At 43.6% G+C, this 23,277-nt stretch overlaps 1 protein-coding gene across 3 annotated transcripts; it reads left to right on the top strand.

Moving 5' to 3' along the window:
- Positions 1-773: 773 nt before the first annotated feature.
- Positions 774-18,810, top strand: si:ch73-375g18.1 (kinesin-like protein KIF1C). 3 transcript variants are annotated; one of them, XM_035521311.1, is made up of 23 exons: positions 774-1,294; positions 3,519-3,635; positions 4,564-4,640; positions 4,768-4,947; positions 9,169-9,234; positions 9,392-9,570; positions 9,666-9,777; positions 9,983-10,060; positions 10,160-10,225; positions 10,598-10,676; positions 10,854-10,932; positions 11,367-11,515; positions 12,355-12,536; positions 12,805-12,884; positions 13,237-13,312; positions 13,488-13,567; positions 13,854-13,948; positions 15,571-15,654; positions 15,814-15,994; positions 16,193-16,265; positions 16,726-16,824; positions 17,071-17,583; positions 17,683-18,810. In XM_035521311.1, exons 2-23 carry the CDS (start codon positions 3,533-3,535, stop codon positions 18,805-18,807), a joined length of 3,756 nt encoding a protein of 1,251 aa, XP_035377204.1. In that variant the 5' UTR covers positions 774-1,294; positions 3,519-3,532; the 3' UTR covers positions 18,808-18,810. The 3 variants fall into 3 exon arrangements, with proteins under 3 accessions (XP_035377204.1, XP_035377203.1, XP_035377202.1); XM_035521310.1 differs by having other exon boundaries at positions 9,983-10,075; positions 12,361-12,536; XM_035521309.1 differs by having other exon boundaries at positions 9,983-10,075.
- Positions 18,811-23,277: the final 4,467 nt, after the last annotated feature.

Raw genomic sequence — 23,277 nt, 5'->3', positions numbered from 1 at the left:
ACACACACACACAACCCCTCAAATACACCTGGAAGGAAACTCACCTAGGGTTAGGGTTAGGGTTTTAACTTTGACCTAAAGTTAGGGTTAGGGTTTTAACTTTGACCTAGGGTTAGGTTTTTAACTTTGACCTAGGGTTAGGGTTTTAACTTTGACCTAAAGTTAGGGTTAGGGTTTTAACTTTGACCTAGGGTTAGAGTTTTAACTTTGACCTAAAGTTAGGGTTAGGGTTTTAACTTTGACCTAGGGTTAGGTTTTTAACTTTGACCTAAAGTTAGGGTTAGGGTTTTAACTTTGACCTAGGGTTAGAGTTTTAACTTTGACCTAGGGTTAGAGTTTTAACTTTGACCTAGTGTTAGGGTTAAACTATATTTCAGGATAACTATTTTAAGCGGTCTTCAGTGAAAATTGCGTTTGCCGATCAACAAAATAGAATAAATTGGGCCTACAAAACAAACGGACTTGTTACCATGTCTAACGCTGCCTAATTATCAGAACAATCTACCAAGCCCAAATCTCGGTCGTTACCGTAACCACCGTCTGCTGTCAAACGGGTTTACGTCACTATTTAAACCGATTATAATTACACACGTAACGGTTTCACTGGGGGTTGCAGGTTACTTAGTCTGTTTTTGGTGAAAAGTTAACTAGAATGTCCTCCTAAACGTGTCGGGCGTTTTCGGTAACGCTTGTCCTAGCTACTTGTGTTAAGCTCCCACCCCGGTGTCCGGTTCGTGCACTGACGTCACGCTGCAGGAGTTGCTGCGCGAGAGGCCGGGGCGCCTGACGGGGGCCGCGCGCAGACACCGCTGCCAGTTTCTTTAGGTCACATTCATTTAGCTTTAGCTTAGTCTTAGTCTTAGTCTTAGTCTTTTCTGTATAGTCTCGCCGCACTCTTTCTCCCTCTTCGCTAGATTAGCTGCGAGTGGGATGTACGTTTGGGAGTTTTGTTGAAGTAGATTTATCGCGCAGCCTTTTGTTAAAAGTTCGGTTTTCTTCCCCCATCAAGAGGCAATACCGTCGTTCACATCCGTCTTTAATGAACGGGCGACTTTGACTGTTGTAAAGAAAAACTTTAATTTGTTTAAAGGACTCGGCGCCACCGCCCGTTTCCCGTCGCCCCCTCCCCCCCGCGCGGCTGGCAGTGGCCTGTCCCGTGCTGTGGGTTAGGCAGTCAGGAGACGTTTTCATCCAAGTGTTCATTTTTCCGTTATCCGCAGTCCATGAGGGACAGCTAACCGGACGTACACACCGGACGGAACTCGACCAACCACTTTGCTCCATTTCGGCGAAGGTGAGTTCTTTGTCCGTTCAGGCTCGGAAATGTTTCTGACGGTTGTGTTCGTGTATTTGGACAAGCTGAAGAGTTCCGTCTAGTCAGGAACGGGCTGACTAACCCTAACCCTAACCTAACTCTAACCTAACTCTAACCTAACCCTAACCTAACTCTAACCTAACCCAAACTCTAACCAAGCTGAAGTTTCCTCTAGTCGGGACCGGGCTTCTGGCACGCGCCTGCCGCCCCACCGCGCGCGGCGTGAGCGTTAGCCCGCTGGCTAGCGTTAGCCCGTTAGCGCGCGGATATGTGGATGCGTCCTACACATTACAGCACAGCGAAGCGAGCAACACGGTATTTATAGAGCACTATGGGCGGGGGCGCCTTAGACAGGCTGGGGTGTGTTGTTGGCAATTAAAAAGTCGCCTTTTTATTTAAGTAGAGAGAGAGTGAGTGAGTGAGTGAGTGAGTGAGTGTGTGTGTGTGTGTGTGTGTGTGTGTGTGTGTGTGTGTTTGGAAGAGGGAGCCACAGCCTTTGTAGCTGATTAGTCATGTGGTCTTGTCACCCAGAGCAAGTCAAACAATATCTCTTCTCTCTCTCACACACACTCTCTTACACACACACACACACACACACACACACACACACACACACAGAGTGAACATAAAAATATCCCAGCATTTCTATTTCAGACTGCATGCTGTATGATGGGAGTGAGGAGTGAGGCCTCAAATGGTGGACTTGCCCCTTACGAGGAGAAGCTGAAGTCAGCCAGACACATACCCATTAACCTGTGTGTATGTGTGAGAGAGAGAGAGAGAGAGAGAGAGGGAGGGAGGGAGGGAGGTCAGCATTGTAACAGCTGAACTAGCAACTACAAGCACCATCCATTATACTCTTACCCTCTTTCCCTGTTTCTCCCTGTATCTTATTTCTGTATCTTCCTCTCTCCCTCTCTCTCGCTCTCTCTTTCCCCCTCTGTTTCTTTCTCTGATTCGCTCTTCCTGTCCGTTTCTCTCTGTCTCCCTTTTCTCTCACCATCTTCTCTGTTTCTCTCTGTCTGAGAGAGAGAGAGCTCTCTCAGACTGTGTCTCAGTTTCCCCTGTCTGTTCAGTCCATATGTTTGGCTTTTCACTCAATTTGCTTTGAGTGAGTGTAGTGCAAGAGAGACAGTGAGTGTTCATGAACAGATCCCTGATCTTCACCCAGCATCCCTTTACCTGCTACTCCTGAACACGCATCACACTTTACCTTGAAATAGAATGATTTATAACAAAACATAAGTGAACACAGAGATTCTGTATCCTTATAAAATGATCTGTCAGAGCAGACACCCCTGTAGAGGCCTCTGCAGGCCTTTGCAAAGGATTCTGGGTAAGCCTCTGCAGACATCTATGTAAGGTAAGTTGTCCCTCCACCAAGCACAAGATGGAGCAGAAAAACAGCCTTATGTAAGAGGCCAGGGGGGGAATGTAAAAAGAGGAAAAAAAGTTTAAAAAAGAAAAGTCTTTTAGTGGAGTATAATGGTACCAAACTCCAGCTGGTATAAGTGTTGAATATCAGTGTGCATATTGGTTAATAATGTATGATTTAGACATAATTTGAAAACTTCAAAGATCAATATGTGAAAAAGGCGGAGTGATTACATAATCGGCCTTGAAAGTGTAAAAAATAAACTCGTGTAGCCCTCAGACATCTCCAAGGCCTCAGACGCTTGTTATCTTTAACGTACAATAACGAACGAGACCAGCTGTCCTCTTCACCTCATTCTGGAGTCTGCATCTTTATTTTCTATTTGACTTTATAACGTTAAAGCCAGTAAATTGGGAATGTTATTACAATACCATACTTCACAATCAGGATTACAAGACACAACTCTCAAATTATTCAGCATCTAACTTTTGTTTTGAATAAATAAATAAATAAATAAATAAATAGGGAGTCTAAGAGGTACAATGCTGTTATAAATGTATTCTACACAGAATACACCATCCTAGCAGAAGTATACAGTATAGTATTGTACTACAGTGTTTACAGTAATAAAATATATATGTACATGAAAATATTAAATATACAATTGGTGTGTGTGTGTGAATTGACTAAAATAGCTGGTTTCTTTCTGCAGTGTCCTTGGGTTTGAAAAAGGTGCTATATAAATGTAACTAATAAAGTGGTTTGGCTAATCTATTCAGTAGGTATATTGTGTGTTTGTTTTCTCTGGTGCTGACTGTGTTTCCTCAGAGAGGCTGGTTAACATGGCTGCCTCAGTAAAGGTGGCGGTCCGGGTCCGACCCTTCAACTCCCGCGAGACCAGCAGGGACGCCAAGTGTGTCATTCAGATGCAGGGCAAGACCACGTGTAAGTACGTGCACACACACGTACGCACACGCATGCACACACACAGACACATCACATACAAAGAGACAAACACGCACATGCGCACTCTCTCACACACATACACACACACACATCACATACACATAACACGCACACATTTGGGTATATGTGGCTACAGATATAGGGTTTTTATGGTGAAATGTTCTCATATTGTACATGTATAGTATATGTAGTAACATGACAAAAATCAGTAGTGTTATGCCCTAATATATTATTGTGTGTTATTCATTGTTGTCTGTTGTCTGTACAGTGTTGTCTACTGTCCAGTGTTCTGTTACAGTGTGTGCAGTACAGTGTTGTGGTAGTGTTGTGTTGTGGTACAATAAGGTGTTGTGGTACAGTGTTGTGTAGGTGTACAGTGAGGTGTTGTGGTACAGTGTTTTGGTAAAGTGTGGTGTTGTGGTACAGTGGTGTGCTGTGGTGTTGCGGTACAGTGTGGTTTTGTGGTACAGGTTGGTGTGCTGTACAGTGTGGTGTTGCGGTACAGTGTGGTGTTGCGGTACAGTGTGGTGTTGCGGTACAGTGTGGTGTGCTGTACAGTGTGGTGTTGTGGTACAGTGTGGTTTTGTGGTACAGGTTGGTGTGCTGTACAGTATGATGTGCTGTGGTGTTGCGGTACAGTGTGGTCTTGTGGTACAGGTTGGTGTGCTGTACAGTGGTGTTGCGGTACAGTCTGGTGTTGCGGTACAGTGTGGTTTTGTGGTATAGTGTGGTGTGTTGTACAATGTGGTTTGCTGTGGTGTATTGTGGTATAGTGTGTTGTGGTACAGTATGGTGTGCTGTGGTACAGTGTTGTGTGGTGTTGTGGTACAATTTGTGTTGTGGTACAATGTGGTGTGCTGTATCTATCCCTTCACTAAAGGTCACCATGTTCTTTCTGCCCTGACAGGCATCAGTAACCCAAAACACCCCAAAGATGCAGCCAAGAATTTTACCTTTGACTACTCCTATTGGTCACACACCACAGTAAGCTCTGCTCCTATTGGTCACATAATTACAAGTAGAACAGTACTAGTACAGTAGAACTAGTCCCACTTCTCTGACCATGTTTCTTTGGCTCTTTCTCTCTTCTCTCTCTCCCTCTCTCCTCAAGGATGAAGACCCTGAGTTTGTTTCTCAGAGGCAGGTGTATTTGGACATTGGGGAGGAGATGTTACTGCATGCCTTTGAGGGTTATAATGTGTGTATTTTTGCTTATGGACAAACTGGAGCAGGAAAGTCTTACACCATGATGGGCAAACAGGAGCCTAGACAACAGGGGGTCATACCTCAGGTATTAAACACACTCATACACACACACACACACACACACACACATGTACATACTCAAACAAACTATTCAGATATTTACACTTATATACACACTCACACACACAATTCACACATTTACACATACATGTACACACACACACACTATTCACACATTTACACTTACATGTACATTTACATTTACGGCATTTAGCTGACACATCCAAATCGACTTACAATCATGACTGAGTACAACTTGAGTAATTGAGGATTAAGGGCCTTGCTCAGGGACCCAACAGTGGTAACTTGGTGGGGCACACGCACATGTACACACACATGCAAATTCACAAACACAAGCACACACACATCTATAAACATCTATACGTATAGCACAGATATCATCGATAAGTTCATTTATATCAGTAATTCAATTTAAAAAGTGAAACTCATATAGATTCATTACACACAGGGTGATCTATTTCAGGCATTTATTTCTTTTAATGTTGATTATTTGGGTTTTCATTGGCTGTAGGCCATAAAGTCAGTATCTCAATATTGTAGACTCATGGTGTCACACTCTAACCAGCTAATCAACACAAAATACCTGAAAAGGTTTCCTAAGCCTTTAAATGGTCCCTCTGTCTGGTTCAGTAGGCTACACAATCATGGGGAAGACTGCTGACTTGACAGTTGTCCAGAAGCCAGTCACTGAAACCCTCCACAAAGAGGGTAAGCCACAAAAGGTCATTGCTAAAGAAACTGGCTGTTCAGAGTGCTGTAATCCAAGCATATAAATGGAAAGTTGAGTGGAAGGCAAGAGTGTGATAGAAAAAAGTGCACAAGCAACAGTGAAAACCACAGCCTTGAAATGATTATCAAGAAAAGGCGATTCAAGAATTTGGGGGAGATTCACAAGGAGTGGACTGCTGCTGGAGCCACCACACACAGACATATCCAGGACGTGGCCTACAACTGTCGCTTTCCTTGTGTCAAGCCACTCATGACCCAGAGACAACGTCAGAAACGTCTTACCTGGACCAAGGAGACAAAGGACTGGACTGTAGCTCAGTGGTCCAAAGTCCTGTTTTCAGATGAAAGTAAATTTTGCATTTCATTTGGAAGTCAAAGTCCCAGAGTCTGGAGGAAGAGTGAAGAGACACACAGCCCAAGCTTCTTGAGGTCTAGTGTGAAGTTTGCATAATTAGTCATGGTTTGGGGAGCCATGTCATCTGCTGGTGTTGGTCCACATCTAGAGCACTTCATGTGTCCCTCTGCTGACAAGCTTTATGGAGATGCCGATTTCATTTTCCAGCAGGACTTGGCACCTGCCCACACTGCCAAAAGTTCCAATACCTGGTTTAATAACCACAGTATCACTGTGTTTGATTGATTGTCCAGCAAACTAACCTGACCTAAACCCCACAGAGAATCTATGGGGTATTGTCAAGAGAAAGATGAGACATCAGACCCAACAAAACAGGCGAGCTGAAGGCCGCTATCAGAGCAACCTGGGCTTCCATAACACCAACAGTGCCAGAGACTGATCACCTCCATGCCACGCCGCATTGATGCAGTAATTCATGCAGAAGGAGCCCCGACCAAGTATTGAGTGCATATACTGTACATACTTTTCAGTAGGTCAACATGTATATATTAAAAATAATTTTTTGAATTGGTCTTATATAATATTCTAATTTTCTGAGATACTGACTTTTGGGTTTTCATTGGCTGTAGGTCATAATCATCAACATTTAAAGAAATAAACGCTTGAAATAGATCACTGTGTGTAATGAATCTATATAATATGCGAGTTTAACTTTTTGAATTGAATTACTGACACAAACCTCCTTTAGCTTTGATTATGGCACGCATTCGCTGTGGCATCATTTCCACAAGTTTCTACAATATCACAACATTTATTTCTGTCCAGAGTTGCATTCATTTTCCCCAAGATCTTGTACTGATGATGGGAGATTTGGACCACTGCACAAAATCTTCTCCAGCACATCCCAAAGATTCAATGGGGTTCAGGTCTGGACTCCGTGGTGGCCAATCCATGTGTGAAAATGATGTCTCACGCAACCTGAACCACTCTTTCACAATTTGAGCCTGATGAATCCTGGCATTGTCATCTTAGAATATGCCCGTGCCATCAGGGAAGAAAAAATCCATTGATGGAATAACCTGGTCGTTCAGTATATTCAGGTAGTCAGCTGACCTCATTCTTTTGGCACATAATGTTGCTGAACCTACACCTGACCAACTGCAGCAACCCCAGATCATAGGACTGCCCCACAGGCTTGTACGGTAGGCACTAGGCATGATGGGTGCGTCACTTCAGCTGCCTCTCTTCTTACCCTGATGCACCCATCACTCTGGAACAGGGTAAATCTGGACTCATCAGACCACGTGACCTTCTTCCATTGCTCCAGAGTCCAATCTTTATGCTCACTAGCAAACTGAAGCCATTTTTCGCTGGTTAGCCTCACTGAAAAGTGGTTTTCTTAAGGCTACACAGCTGTTTAGTCCCAATCCCTTGAGTTCCCTTCACATTGTGTGTGTGTGGAAATGCTCTTACTTTCACTATTAAACATCCCTGAGTTCTGCTGTTGTTTTTCTACGATTTGATTTCACCACACGTTTAAGTGATTGCCGATCACAATCATTCAAGATTTTTTTCTGACCACATTCCTTCCTAGAAGATGATGTTTCTCCACTGTCCTTCCACTTTTTAATAATGCGTTGGACAGTTCTTAACCCGATTTTAGTAGTTCCAGCAATCTCCTTAGATGTTTTCTCTGCTTGTTGCATGGCAATAATTTGACCCTTCTGAAACAGATTAACATCTTTTCCACGACCACAGGATGTGTCTTTCGACATGGTTGTTAAACAAATGAGAAGCTACTCACTGCATCAGTTAGGGTTAAATAACTTGTTGCCAGCTGAAACAATCACCCATGCAATAATTATCCAATCGGAGGCTCTTACCCATTTGCTTAGTTAAATCCAGGCGGTGACCTTTTTTTTGGCCAGGCAGTGGGACTGTTTATAGTGCACAACCACTTTAGCTGTACGTATTCTCACTGCTTAGCTTACAACAGATGTATTCAAACTCTTCCTCAGGAGGTATTCAAGCTTTTGGCCCCCTGGACAGTGTTTGCAGAACGTGGGGCCCCCTCAACTAAAACAAACCTGTCAATATTAAAACTTTTCCAGCGTAGCTATAAAGAAAATCAGATCAAATCACCCTGTTTGTACAAGTTCAGTCGATGAACCTCACACAGGCTGTCAGAGAGGATTAATCGGACATGTCTGATAGTTTCATCCAGCTGGACTGTGAAATCAGACCCTTGTAGACGAGTAAGTAATCATATGTTTGTGGACATGTGCAGCACTGTTGACCATACACATGTCGACAGCTGCAGGAAGAGCAAGTCTCCTCTCTCCTCCCCTCTCCCCTCTCTCCTCTTCTCTCCTCCCCTTTCTTCTCTCCTCTCCCCTCTCCCCTCTCCTCTCCTCTCCTTCTCTCCTCTCTCCTCTCTCTTCCTCTCCTCTCTTCTCTGATCTCTCTTTCTCTCCTCCCCTCTCCTCTCTCCTCCTCTCCTCTCTTCTCTGATCTCTCCTCTCCTCTCCTCCCCTCTCTTCTCTCCTCTCCTCCCCTCTCTTCTCTCTCCTCCCCTCTGATCTCTCCTCTCCTCTTCTCCTTCTCTCCTTATTTTTTGCAATTTTCTATCTCACCTCTCTCCCACATCCACCTTGCAATTCCTGCGTGTTCCCCTGGGGGGGCATCCCACAGTTTGAATATATGTCAGCTAATGTGTCTGTTCAGTGGATTTAACTATCTGTGACGCATCTATTCACATATACAAACACTCATGCAAACAGACACATGAACCTATACATATAAACACAAGCTGTACAGTGTGAATGTAGGTCTGTATCTACTGTGTGAATGTAGGTATGTATCTACTGTGTGAATGTAAGTCTGTACACAGTGTGAATGTAGGTCTGTAACTACTGTGTGAATGTAGGTCTAGCTGTACAGTGTGAATGTAGGTCTGTATCTACTGTGTGAATGTAGATCTGTAACTACACAATATTTCTATGGTTAGGGTTTTTAGTGTTTGGGTTTATATTTCTAGGGTTAGGGTTAATATTTCTAGGGTTAGGGTTCTTTTTAGTGTTAGGGTTAATATTTCTAGGGTTAGGGTTAATTTTACATTTTTTCTTTTATGCTTGACTGTAGATGTGTGAAGACCTCTTCAAACGCACCTTAGACAGTACAGACCCTGACCTCTCTTACTCTGTGGAGGTATACACACACACACACACACACACACACACACACAGACTTGTAGCTCACAGTGGGCCTTAGCCAGCCACACATATTCAGACAAATATACAAATATATCCCTGTGTATTTACGTAATGCTCTGTATGTAATGTGTGTGTATCTGTGTGTGTATCAGGTGTCTTACATGGAGATATACTGTGAGCGTGTACGTGATCTGTTGAGCCCCAAGAGTGTGGGGCCATTGCGTGTGCGTGAGCACCCCATCATGGGCCCTTATGTGGAGGATCTGTCCAAACTAGCAGTGACCTCCTACACTGACATCACACACCTCATGTACTGTGGTAACAAGGCCCGGTGAGACACACACAGACACCCATATGCACTTACATACACACACACACACACATATACATACACTGAGGTGTAGGTGTGTGGGTGTGTGTGTTTAGGACAGTGGCTGCAACGAATATGAATGAGACGAGCAGTAGATCCCACGCCGTGTTCACCATAATCTTCACCCAGCGGCGTCACGACCGCCTCACCAGCCTCCACACTGAGAAGGTGTGTAGGGGTGTGTGTGTGTGTAAGTAGATTGCAAGTATCATTAAGACCAGGTCACTGCATCTTTGGGACACCGTTAATAACATGAATGCCTTACTAAAAATAACACTAATCTCTCTCTCTCTCTCTCTCTCTCTCTCTCTCTCTCCCGCTATCTCTCTCTCTGTCTCTGTCTCTGTCTCTGTCTCTCGCTCTCTCTTTGCAGGTCAGTAAAATCAGTCTGGTAGATCTGGCAGGAAGTGAGAGAGCAGACTCATCGGGAGCAAAGGGCATGAGGTTGAAGGTTAGAGGTCAAAAGGTCAAGCTTTTTTTTTTGTAGAATGTGCTGCCTCAGTCAGATGATGCGAGTGTGACCCCTGTGTGTGTGCATGTGTTTGGACAGGAAGGGGCAAACATTAACAAGTCTCTTACCACTCTGGGGAAGGTTATATCTGCCCTGGCCGATATGGTGAGACACAGACACACAAACACACACACATACACACACACAAATAAACACACTCACACATACACACAGACACACACACAAACACCTACACAAATACACACATGTACATTCACACAGAAGCACAAATAAACACACACTCCCTCACACACACACACACACACACACAAATAAACATGCGTGCGCACACATGCACAAAAGCACACACACACAGACATCACATGTGCATACACATACAAATGCCAGTCTTGTGATAAATGTTTAATGTTTCCAGATTATTCTCTTTACAAAGGTTCTGCAGTCTAGTTACCCTATCAGCATTCAAAATGCTGTGTGTGTGTGTGTGTGTGTGTGTGTGTGTGTGTGCGCATGCAGCAAAGCAACAAGAAGAGGAAATCTGAGTTTATCCCCTACAGAGACTCTGTGTTGACCTGGTTACTGAAGGAGAACCTAGGTGAGGGTGTGTGTGTGTGTGTGTGTGTGTGTGTGTGTGTGTGTGTGTGTAAGACATGCAATGGTCGCAATTTTCTTGGCTCTTTCATACGAACGTTTAATAGAAGTTTGTTTTAGTGTTGCTGGTTTTTAACCTTGTCACCCTCTGATTGATGGGTATACGGTGTGTGTGTTTCAGGTGGGAACTCACGCACTGCTATGATCGCTGCTCTCAGTCCTGCAGATATCAACTATGAAGAAACACTCAGTACTCTGCGGTATAAACACACACACACACACACACACACACACACACTTATTAGCCCACTAACACACACACACACACTTACTAGCCCACTAACACACACACACACACACACACACACACACACACACACTAGACCACTAACACAAACACACACACACACACACTTACTAGACCACTAACACAAACACACACACACACACACTTACTAGACCACTAACATACCAACACACACACACTTACTAGCCCATTAATACACACACACACACTTACTAGACCACTAACACACATTCATTCACATAAACACAAACCTTAACACATATGTTTGCACCCGCTAACAGAGTAAGCTGTATACTCTCTGCACAGTGGGAATGTGTAGGAGTGCCTGCATTAAGACTCTGTTAGGAATTGGGTGTTAATGTGGTGTGTGTGTCTGTGTGTGTGTAGGTATGCTGACCGTGCCAAACAGATTCGCTGTAACGCCATTGTAAATGAAGACCCCAATGCTCGGCTGATCAGAGAACTGAAGCAGGAAGTGAACAGACTCAGAGAGCTGCTGCTCACACAGGGCCTTAGCCAGCTTCTCACAGCTAGTGGTACACACACACACACACACACATTCACTCACTCATACACACACATTCACTCACTCACTCATATACACACACACTCACTCATTCATACACACACACTCACACTCATACTCATATATACACACACACACACACACACACACACACATACACACACTCACTCACTCATACACACACACACATATATACACACACACACACACACACATTCACTCACACACACACACATTCACTCATTCATACATACACACACTCACACTCATACTCATATATACACATACACACATTCACTCACTCACTCATATACACACACACTCACTCATTCATACATACACACACTCACACTCATACTCATATATACACATACACACATTCACTCACTCACTCATATACACACACACTCACTCATTCATACATACACACACTCACACTCATACTCATATATACACATACACACACACACACACACTCATATACACACACTCACACTCATTCATACACACACACACACACACACACACACTCATATACACACACTCACACATACACACACACACACACACATTCACTCACTCATATACACACACACTCACTCATTCATACATACTCACACTCATACTCATATATACACATACACACACACACTCACACACACACATTCACTCACTCACTCATATACACACACACTCACTCATTCATACATACACACACTCATACTCATATATACACATACACACACACACTCACTCACACACAGAGACACACACATCTTACACATACATACACAACCACACACACCTCACACCATACACACACACATTAATGTGCTGTCTGTCTGTCAGGTCCAGAGGTGAATAATAACCACCTCTGCCCAGTGTTGCCGACTTGTTCTGCCTCTAATGGTCCTGCACCAATCACATCCCCTACCCAAGATGAGGACCACCCCTCTATGGATGACTCTAACCAATCAGTAGAGGTTCAGGAAGAGATTATATCCAATGAAGAAGCAGTGGAGAGGCTAAGGGTAAGAGGAGGGTGTGGCCTGAGCTACTGTAGATCTCAGGTCATGGTTAATAATAATAAATTATAATAATGATGTTTATGATGAGATGATAATAATAATCATAATAAATTATAATAATTAAGTACAGTGAAGTAATAACACATTACTAAAAGTTACTAAACAAACAGTTGTTAAACAGCATGTAGAACATATACAAAGATTATTTCCTGTTACAAGTGATATAAGGAAGTTTCATGTTGGACCTTTAACCTTTACACTTAAACTTTAGGAAACAGAGAAAATTATTGCTGAGCTGAATGAGACCTGGGAAGAAAAGTTGAGGAAAACAGAATCTATACGACTAGAGAGGTGAAACACACACACACACATGCTAACACATACACTTACATACAACACACACACATACACGCACCTACACACACAATTGTGGTGGTGTATTATTATGGAGGTTGTGGTGGTGGGGGTGTGTTGTTATGGAGGTTATGGTGGTGGGGGTGTGTTTATTATGGAAGTTGTGGAGGTGTGTTATGAAGGTTGTGGTGATGGTGTGTTGTTATGGAGGTTGTGGTGGTGGTGTGTTGTGGTGGAGGTGTGTAATTATGGAGGTTGTGGTGGTGGAGGTGTGTTGTTATGGAGATTGTGGTGGTGGAGGTGTGTTGTTGTGGTGGTTACTGAAAGGTATGATGTGTTTCTCCAACAGGGAGTCTCTGCTGGCTGAGATGGGTGTATCCATTAAGGAAGATGGAGGAACTGTTGGTGTGTTCTCCCCAAAAGGAGTGAGTAAACACACACACCAACATATATATATGTGTGTGTGTGTGTGTGCGTGCGTGTGTGTGTGTGTGTGTTTATATATATACACACACACACACACACACACACACGTATACACAAACGCATACTAATGTGCGCACATCCTTACAGATCCATGTTTTTGTTGTGTGTGTGTAGACGCCTCACTTGGTGAACCTTAATGAAGACCCTCTGATGTCTGAGTGTCTGCTGTACCACATTAAAGAGGGCGTTACCAGGTCTGTGCCACGTTAAAGAGGGCGTTAGCAGGTCTGTGCCACGTTAAAGAGGGCGTTAGCAGGTCTGTGCCACGTTAAAGAGGGCGTTAGCAGGTCTGTGCCACGTTAAAGAGGGCGTTACCAGGTCTGTGCCACGTTAAAGAGGGCGTTAGCAGGTCTGTGCCACGTTAAAGAGGGCGTTAGCAGGTCTGTGCCACGTTAAAGAGGGCGTTAGCAGGTCTAACCCTTTGTTTAATCTTTTTCTCTTGGTTTAGATCATCATTTCTCTGTGTTGTTTGTTTATCAGGGTGGGTCAGAAGGATGTTGATATTCGGCTGAGTGGGCAGTTCATTAAGGAGCAACACTGTGTGTTCTACTGCCACAATAACAACCACGGAGAAGGTAAAAGAAGGGGGGGAGGGGTAATATAAAGGGTGCGGGGCACAGAGGGGGCAGGGTAACGTTTTTCTTTAGCTCCTCTATTGCTGACTACACTCTGAGCTGAGCTATAATCCGTTATGTCAGATCAGTAATTAGTAAGATGTGCTAAAATGAAATTATGACTGATCCTGAGGAGACTTCCTGACATGATTTCTGTTCCTACACTGAGATATTGTGTAACCATAGTTACTGTGTTCCATTTGCTTAAAACTTATTTTACTCTGTTCAGGAATAATGATATTTATATCCACCAATTGCAGATGTGTGTGGGTCCATCACAGATGTGTTTGGGTCCATCACAGATGCATGAATTTACTGGACTTCCCATTTCAAACCCACAAGCATTCATATATTAATATATTAACATGGCCCTCCTCATGTGGCTATAAACAAGTCCACCCTTCTGGGAGGCTTTTCGAAGTGTCTGTGGGTATTTGTGCCCTTCCAGTCAAAAAACATTTGTGATGTCAGGCTCTGATGTTGGCTGAGAAGGTCTGGTATTTAAATTCATCCCAAAGGTGTCAAGTGGGGTTGAAGTCAGCGTGTCCTGTGACTGAACTGTGTTAAAGTCACTATACCCTCAGGGTTTGTTTGTGGATCTCATGGCTGCGCACTTGTTAAACTCCTGTTACACTCCAGAAGAAGCGTGAAGAACTGGACAGCTCCAGGCCTGGTCCACGTGTACTAACCCCAACCCTGACATGGTCCACGTCTGCTAACCCCAACCCTGACATGGTCCATATCTACAGGCTGAAGAATTTGACTGCACTCAATGAGCGCCTGGCAGCACAAATCAACCATCTGCTAATGGATGGAATGCACTCTGAATGGTTAACTGAAGGCTGGACAGTCCTTATCCTGAAGGACCCCAGAAAGGGGCAGTTCTATCCAGCTACTGGCCAATAACCAGCCTCATGCACAACATGCAAGCTCCTGTCAGGCATCAGTGTGGCTAAGATGAGTAGGCACATGACTACATGAGCAGGGCCCAGGTGGGCATTGGCAAGAACACCAGAGGAGCTGAACACTGCTGGTGGATAAAACAGTCACTGGAGACTGTACGACCAGACAGACCAACCTGAGCAGCACCTGGAGTGACTACAAGAAATCCTGCGATTATTATTATTAGTAGTAGTATTATTAAGTGTCCCACACATGGATGTTGGAATGCTTAAGGATGTATAACATCAACAGACTCTACGAACCTTCATCAAGAACTCAATGGGCTGTGTAAGATGACCCTAGAGGCCAACTTCAGACAAAATTTGCGTAAATTGCGCCTAAAACCTAGGTCAAAAGGAAAAGGGGAAATTTGATCATTTTTTCAGTAAATAAATGACAGTCTACTATTTCTTGCTTTGTTTCTTTGATTGGTTCTCTTTAACTACTTTTAGGACTTGTGAGACAATCTGAAATTTTACGTCAAATGTATGTAGAAATATAGGAACTTCTAGACTGCTCACAAACTTTAAAGCATGTGTGTGTGTGTATCAGCAAAGTGATTCTAATGGAATCTTTTTCATACACATGTAGGCAGACCTGCGTTTTTGTGTTTGTGTGTAACTGGTAATCTCTCTCTCTAGTTGATGTTGTCCTGGAGCCATTAGAAGGAGCAGAGACGTATGTCAATGGAAGACAAATCACTGAGCCGACGCTGCTCAGACAAGGTGTGTGTGTGGGGCGGGGGGCTTCTGAGTGCATGTGTGTGAGGTTATGTCTGTGTGTTTGAGTCTGGGTCTGTGTGTGTATGGGTTGGTTTACATTCAGTTTTAATGCTGCTAATATCGGCTACAAAATTCTCTAATTTAATTTGTGGGTGTGTTTAGGTAACCGCATTGTAATGGGGAAGAACCACGTGTTCCGTTTTAACCACCCCGAGCAGGCACGGCAGGAAAGGGAGCGCAATACCACCCAGGACCAGCAGGGGGAGCCTGTGGACTGGAACTATGCCCAAAGAGAACTGCTGGAGAACCAAGGAATAGACATCAAGCTAGAGATGGAGAAGAGGTGTGATATTCACTTCATTATCAGAGTTTTGGCAGTACAAATGTGAATATTTGTCATGTCAATAACGTACTTGTGAACTGAGAGAGAAATTTACTGAAGTGATGAAAATGAGAACCATATGAGTTCTCCCTCTCTCTCCCTCTCTCTCTCTCTCTCTCTCTCTCCCCCTCCCCCTCCCTCCCTCTTTCTCTTCTCCAGACTGCAGGATTTGGAAGTTCAGTATCGTAAAGAGAAAGAGGAAGCTGATCTACTGCTGGAGCAGCAGAGACTAGTGAGTGCGTGTGTGTGTGTGTGTGTGTGTATTATGGAGACTAGGATAATGGGGGAAATGCTGATAAAGGTAGGTGTGTGTGTGCGAGCACATTATTTATATATATATATATATATATATATATATATATATATATATATATATATATATATAAAAGTGGTTTCTTGATTGAGAACAGGTGTGGCAGTAATCAGGTCTGGGTGTGGCTAGAGAAACTGAACTCAGCTTTCTAAAGATGTGATAAACCAGTTAATTTATGTTTTTCACACAGAGCCATGTAGGTTTGGATTTTTTTTCCCCTTAATAATAAAAACCTTCATTTAAAAACTGCACTTTGTGTTTACTTGTGTTTGTTTGATGATCTGAAAACATTTAAGTGTGACAAACATGCAAAAAAATAAGATATCAGGAAGGAGGCAAACACTTTTTCACACCACTGTATATATATATATGTGTGTAGTATGCAGACTCAGACAGTGGCGATGACTCTGATAAACGCTCATGTGAAGAAAGCTGGAGACTCATTTCTTCTCTCAGAGAGAAACTGCCAGCTAACAAGGTCTGTCTCTCTCTCACACACACACTTCTGGCATTTAGCTGACACTTTTATCCAAAATGACTTACAATTATGTCTGAGTACAACTTGGGCCATTGAGGGTTAATTGGCTGTGGTGGGACTTGAACCAGCAACCTTCCAATTACAAATCACGTACCTTCACCACTGAGACACCACTGCCGCATACACACACCCACACACAAATAAATGTACATTCTCCATATACATATGTGTATACTGTGTGTGTAGGTGCAGTGTATCGTGAAGCGCTGTGGTTTACCCAGCAGTGGGAAGCGTAGGGAACCCCTGCGTGTGTATCAGATCCCCCAGCGACGGCGCATCACTAAGGACCCTGAGCGCGTCACCGTGGGTGACCTGAAGCTGCAGGCGGTGAAGGAGATCTGCTACGAGGTGGCATTGGCCGAGTTCCGCCACTCACAACAGGAGATCGCTGCCCTTGCCATCGTCAAGATGAAGGAGCTCTTCAGGATGTACAAGAGAGACAGCGCAGACAGGGACGCCTGGCGGGACGTCGCCAAGGACGTGTGGGACACGGTGGGCGTGGCTGACGAGCACGGACAGGACATGGGCGGAGACCGGGACGGAGGGGCGGGGCAAACAGGGGTGTACAACCTGAAAGCTCACCTTGAGAAACTGACAGAGATTCTACAGGAAGTGAAAGAACAGAACAATATGAAGGATGAAGAGATCAGATCCCTGAGAGACAGAATGATGGAGATGGAGAGAGTCCTACCTGTGCAGGTAACACACACCCACCCAACTATACACATCACAACACGCAAACACACATATCATTTCATAAGCAACATTTATCAATGTGTGTTTGTGTGTGGTGTTCAGGCCAGTGGATGTTCAGAAGACCAGGTTAGCAAGAATAAGGAAGTGGCTGTTGGGCGTGGCTGTGAGGAGCAGGGGCGTGGCTGTGAGGAGCAGGGGCATGGCTATGAGGAGCAGGGGCGTGGCTGTGAGGAACAGGGGCGTGGCTCTGTAGATTTCCTCCCTAAGGAGGATCGACTCGTGCGTCTGATGGAGGAAGACCCCGCCTTCCGCAGGGGGCGGCTCCGCTGGCTCAAACAGGAGCAGACACGCCTCCACAACCTGCAGCAGCAGCAAATCACTAAGCAGCTGCGGCGGGCGGGGGGTGTGGCCGGGGCCGGGGAGGGGAGCATGGTGCACCTGCCAGGCACTGGGCGCTTCATCCCCCCGCAGGAGTGCAAGCTCAAGTTTCCTTTTAAGAGCAACCCACAGCACCGTCTGTCCTGGGCTGCTGGCCCTCCTCTGGCCCCGCCCACAGAGGGGGAGGGGAAAGAGGGAAGGGAGTGTCACGCTCTTCCTCTGGCCCCACCCACAGAGGGGGAGGGGAAAGAGAAAAGGGAGTGTCACTCTCTTCCTCTGGCCCCGCCCTGCTCCACCCGTCTAGTGCCACCACCATTTCTCCCACCTCCGTTCCAGATACCAGTTGTCATGGGAACCCAGTATATGCGCACACTCTCTCCACATCGTGCCTGGCAACGTAACTATGATAACAGTAACTATGGCAGCAACAGTCACTTCCCACAGCAGCAGCAATGGCGCTACAGACGGAACTCTCTGGATAGTTCCACCGTGCTCAACGGGCAGTGTCACTATGGAAACGGGAACCACGGTGATTCCAATCAGCATCGGCAACGCAATCGCCATCGACGACAGTCCCCGAGCCCTGGACCACAGGTGGAGGCAGGACATCACCATGGAGACAGTTACTATGTCAACCAGCATTACTCTAGCCACCACCAACAATTTATTCCCCATTTTCAGCTATACCAGACTCCGCCCCCTGCACACACACTTCTGCAGAACACACGTGCAGAACACACACGTGGAGTCTGGGGTTGTGCACTGAAATACCAAACCTACAGCCCACCCCCCCGCATGCAGAGACAACTCAGTGCCCCAGACCTGAAGAGCAAGGAGACACCAATCTGAGTGTGTGTGTGTGTGTGTGTGTGTGTGTGTGTGTGTGTGTGTGTGTGTGTGTGAGTGAGACATCCATGATAAGACTGTAGCAGTGATGTCATTGTGAGGTCACAACGAGACTAGCAGTGATATCATTGTGAGGTCATGTCACAATCCTGCTTTGCTGATATGTTATTTGAAAGATGATGTCAGCTTATTAGCACAGTGACCCAATTTCAGTTAATGCACAACAGAACCAGCACAAGACAAATAATGTCTCACACAGTTATGGAGCGTGTGTGACTGTGCCTGTGTGTGCGTGTGTGTGCGTGTGTGTGCGTGTGTGTGCGTGTGTGTGTGTCTGTGTTTGAGAATGTACAAGTACTAACTAAACATACCTCACACCATAGACAACACTGACACTGGCTATGGAGCAGACTACTCTGTAGAACTCATCCATTACAGTGCCTGTGTGTGTGTGTGTGTGTGTGTGTGTGTGTGTGTGTGTGTGTGTGCGCGCGCACACATGCGTGCAGATGAGCTACTGAAGCCAAAGATCCTGGTGGTGTTTGTGATAACCACAGTGCCATTTGCTGGTAAAGGGCTGTGTGTGTGTGTGTGTGTGTGTGTGTGTAAGGATATGGTAGACTAATACATGAGAGGGTAGAGGGTTTTACAGCAATAACAAAGAAAAGAGGAGAATAGAAAATAATGTCTGCTTGAGCTTCAGCATCTCAGACTATAACTGATCCCAGTACACCTCACACTGTCACAGACTATAACTGCCTCTCAGACTATAACTGATCCCAGTACACCTCACACTGTCACAGACTATAACTGCCTCTCATACTATAACTGATCCCAGTACACCTCACACTGTCACAGACTATAACTGCCTCTCAGACTATAACTGATCCCAGTACACCTCACACTGTCACAGACTATAACTGCCTCTCAGACTATAACTGATCCCAGTACACCTCACACTGTCACAGACTATAACTGCCTGTCAGACTATAACTGATCCCAGTACACCTCACACTGTCACAGACTAGACAGATCACCAGGGTCTGTAGGTGATCGGTCCAGCCCAGTGGAGACAGATACACTTTAATGGTTTGTGTCAGTCGTTTAAAAGTGAGACGTCCTTCCTGGGAGGACGTTTTTGGACATTAGAGGACAATCTTCTGTAGGTTTTTTCTTTTTCAGTGATGTATATTTTCACCACTATGCTTGTTTTTCTCATTTTGATGATTTTAAAGTTCTACAAATCTGGTGTGTTGTGTTATTTTGTGTTATTGACTTCAATGATATTGTGTGTTGGCATATATGAACTTTTTAATGAATCTTTGATTATGTTGAGGGTTTATGAACTTTCTCTGGTGAAATCTTCATGACCATGTGGAAGTTTTGTGAGTAATATGAGAGAGACCTGTGTGTGTGTGTGTGTGTGTGTGTGTGTGTGTGTCTGTGTGTCTGTGTGTGTGTGTGTGTTCATTCACTACTTTTGTTCTTTGGAGTGTCATAGGCAGTAGAACCACTCGCTTGTTGACAGACCCTGTTCCAGAACCACTAGGACTCTGATGGGCTGTGTTGGAAGCTTGGACTGTCAGGCTGTCCATGGGATTGACCTGGGAGGTAACATTAGTAATGTTGAGTTCTTTCTGAAGATCACTGGACCTCAGACCTTCCAGACCTCTGTCTGTTTTCATCTGTTGCTTTTTCTTTGTCTTTTTGATGTAGTCTGTGGTCATTTATGATAAGAATGTTGAGAGGAAAAAACAGTAAAAAAAAAAAAAAAAAGTCTATAAATGCTATTTTGTGTGGTTATAGAAAGCTGAATTCAAACTGGGAAAAATAATTAAAAGAATATAAAATTTTAAAATGTGTTCCAAATTTATTTATGACTATAATTTCCCCTAAACTCTCCATAGGTTGTGCACCAATGCAGTTATTTACTGGATTATTAATGTTAACTACAGAAATGTACAGTAGGTACAGGACATTTTATTTATGTTTAACATTTCCTATTGCAGAGCATCTGGTTTGAAACAGTGAAAAAAGACTGATCTTCCTGAATTTGGTTATAGTAACACTATGGCCAAATGTTATGGGTTAGTGCTAAGTTAGGTTTAGATAACCATTAGGGTTTAGGGTTAGGGGTAGGGTTTAGGTTTACAGTTTAGGGTTAGGGCTATCAGTGTCATGTGCTAGTCATTGAGACATTAAGCCTTGTCTAATTACAATCAGAGCTCCACTAAATCTAAGAGAGGGTTACAGAGGGTTTCTTGCAGTCTCTACTAAGATCTCAGTCTCCTATTAGCAAACTAAGGGTGAAAAACTCAATGAAGAAATTAACAGATCCTTATCAAACTAAACTCAATAGATCTTAAATAGAGTATGTTATATATTTTATATACAGTACATACATCTTGTTATTAAATCCAGTACCTACATCTGTTATATACACTGCCTGGCCAAAAAAAGGTCACCACCTGGCTTTAACTAAGCAAATAGGTAAGAGTGTCCCATTGGATAATTACTGCATGGGTGATTGTTTCAGCTGGCAACAAGCTATTTAACCCTAACTGATGCAATGAGTAGCTTCTCATTTGTTAACAACCATGTCGAAAGACACATCCTGTGGTTGTGGAAAAGATGTTAATCTGTTTCAGAAGGGTCAAATTATTAGCATGCATCAAGCAGAGAAAACATCTAAGGAGATTGCTGGAACTACTAAAATCAGGTTAAGAACTGTCCAACGTATTATTAAAAAGTGGAAGGACAGTGAAGAAACATCTTCTAGGAAGGAATGTGGTCGGAAAAAAATCTTGAATGATTGTGATCGGCAATCACTTAAACGTGTGGTGAAATCAAATCGTAGAAAAACAACAGCAGAACTCAGAGATATGTTTAATAGTGAAAGTAAGAGCATTTCCACACACACAATACAAAGGGAACTCAAGGGATTGGGACTAAACAGCTGTGTAGCCTTAACAAAACCACTTTTCAGTGAGGCTAACCAGCGAAAAACGGCTTCAGTTTGCTAGGGAGCATAAAGATTGGACTCTGGAGCAATGGAAGAAGGTCACGTGGTGTGATGAGCCCAGATGTACCCTGTTCCAGAGTGATGTGCGCATCAGGGTAAGAAGAGATGTGGCTGAAGTGATGTACCCATCATGCCTAGTGCCTACCGTACAAGCCTGTGGGGTAGTGCTATGTTCTGGGATTGCTGCAGTTGGTCAGGTGTAGGTTCAGCAACATTATGTGCCCAAAGAATGAGGTCAGTTGACTACCTGAATATACTGAACGACCAGGTTATTCCATCAATGGGTTTTTTCTTCCCTGATGGCACGGGCATATTTTAAGATGACAATGCCAGGAGTCATCAGGCTCAAATTGTGAAAGAGTGGTTCAGGTTGCGTGAGACATCATTTTCACACATGGATTGGCCACCACAGAGTCCAGACCTGAACCCCATTGAGAATCTTTGGGATGTGCTGGAGAAGACTTTGTGCAGTGGTCCAACTCTCCCATCATCGGTACAAGATCTTGGGGAAAATTAATGCAACTCTGGACAGAAATAAATGTTGTGATATTGTAGAAGCTTGTGGAAATTATACCACAGCGAATGCGTGCCGTAATCAAAGCTAAAGGCGGTCCAAAGAAATATTAGAGTTTTTTTGGGCCAGGCAGTGTATATTAAATCCAGTACATCCATCTGTTATATATATTAAATACAGTACATACATCTATGTTATATTACAGTACATACATCTGTTATTTATGTTAAACACAGTACATATATCTGTTGTTATATATATATATATTAAACACATTACATACATCTGTTATGTTATATATATTAAACTCAGTACATACATCTGTTATGTTATATATATATATATTAAACACAGTACATAGATCTGTTATGTTATATATATTAAATCCAGTACATACATTTGTTATGTTATATATATTAAACACATTACATACATCTGTTGTTATATATATTAAATCCAGAACCTACATCTGTTATGTTATATATATTAAACACACTACATACATGTGTTATGTTATATATATTAAATACAGTACATACATGTGTTGTTATATATGTTAAACACAGTACATACATCTGTTATGTTATATATATTAAACACAGTACATACATGTGTTATGTTATGTATATTAAACACAGTACATACATCTGATATGTTTTCTGTTCCCAAGGTCTTCAGGGTGGTCCACAATTGTAAGAAGGTTTAAACTCACACAGTATACAACAGAGATACATGAAAACTCTCTTTTATCTTCTGAAACATAATAATCAAGAATACAATATGTACCACAGCATTTTATGATCCCAGTTCCAAACTGTTATTGAGTAACATTGTAATATATTATTACATAAACTAATGAGTTATTACTGGATAGTGTATGACGTCCTGCTTATCATGTTCCATAAAGGAAACATGGTCTCGTATGATAATGACCAAC

The sequence above is a fragment of the Electrophorus electricus genome, chromosome 22, assembly GCF_013358815.1.
Source record: "Electrophorus electricus isolate fEleEle1 chromosome 22, fEleEle1.pri, whole genome shotgun sequence".
Lineage (NCBI taxonomy): Eukaryota > Metazoa > Chordata > Actinopteri > Gymnotiformes > Gymnotidae > Electrophorus > Electrophorus electricus.
The sequence above is the reverse complement of the archived record's forward strand: the minus strand, read 5'-3'. Positions and strand labels throughout refer to the sequence as shown.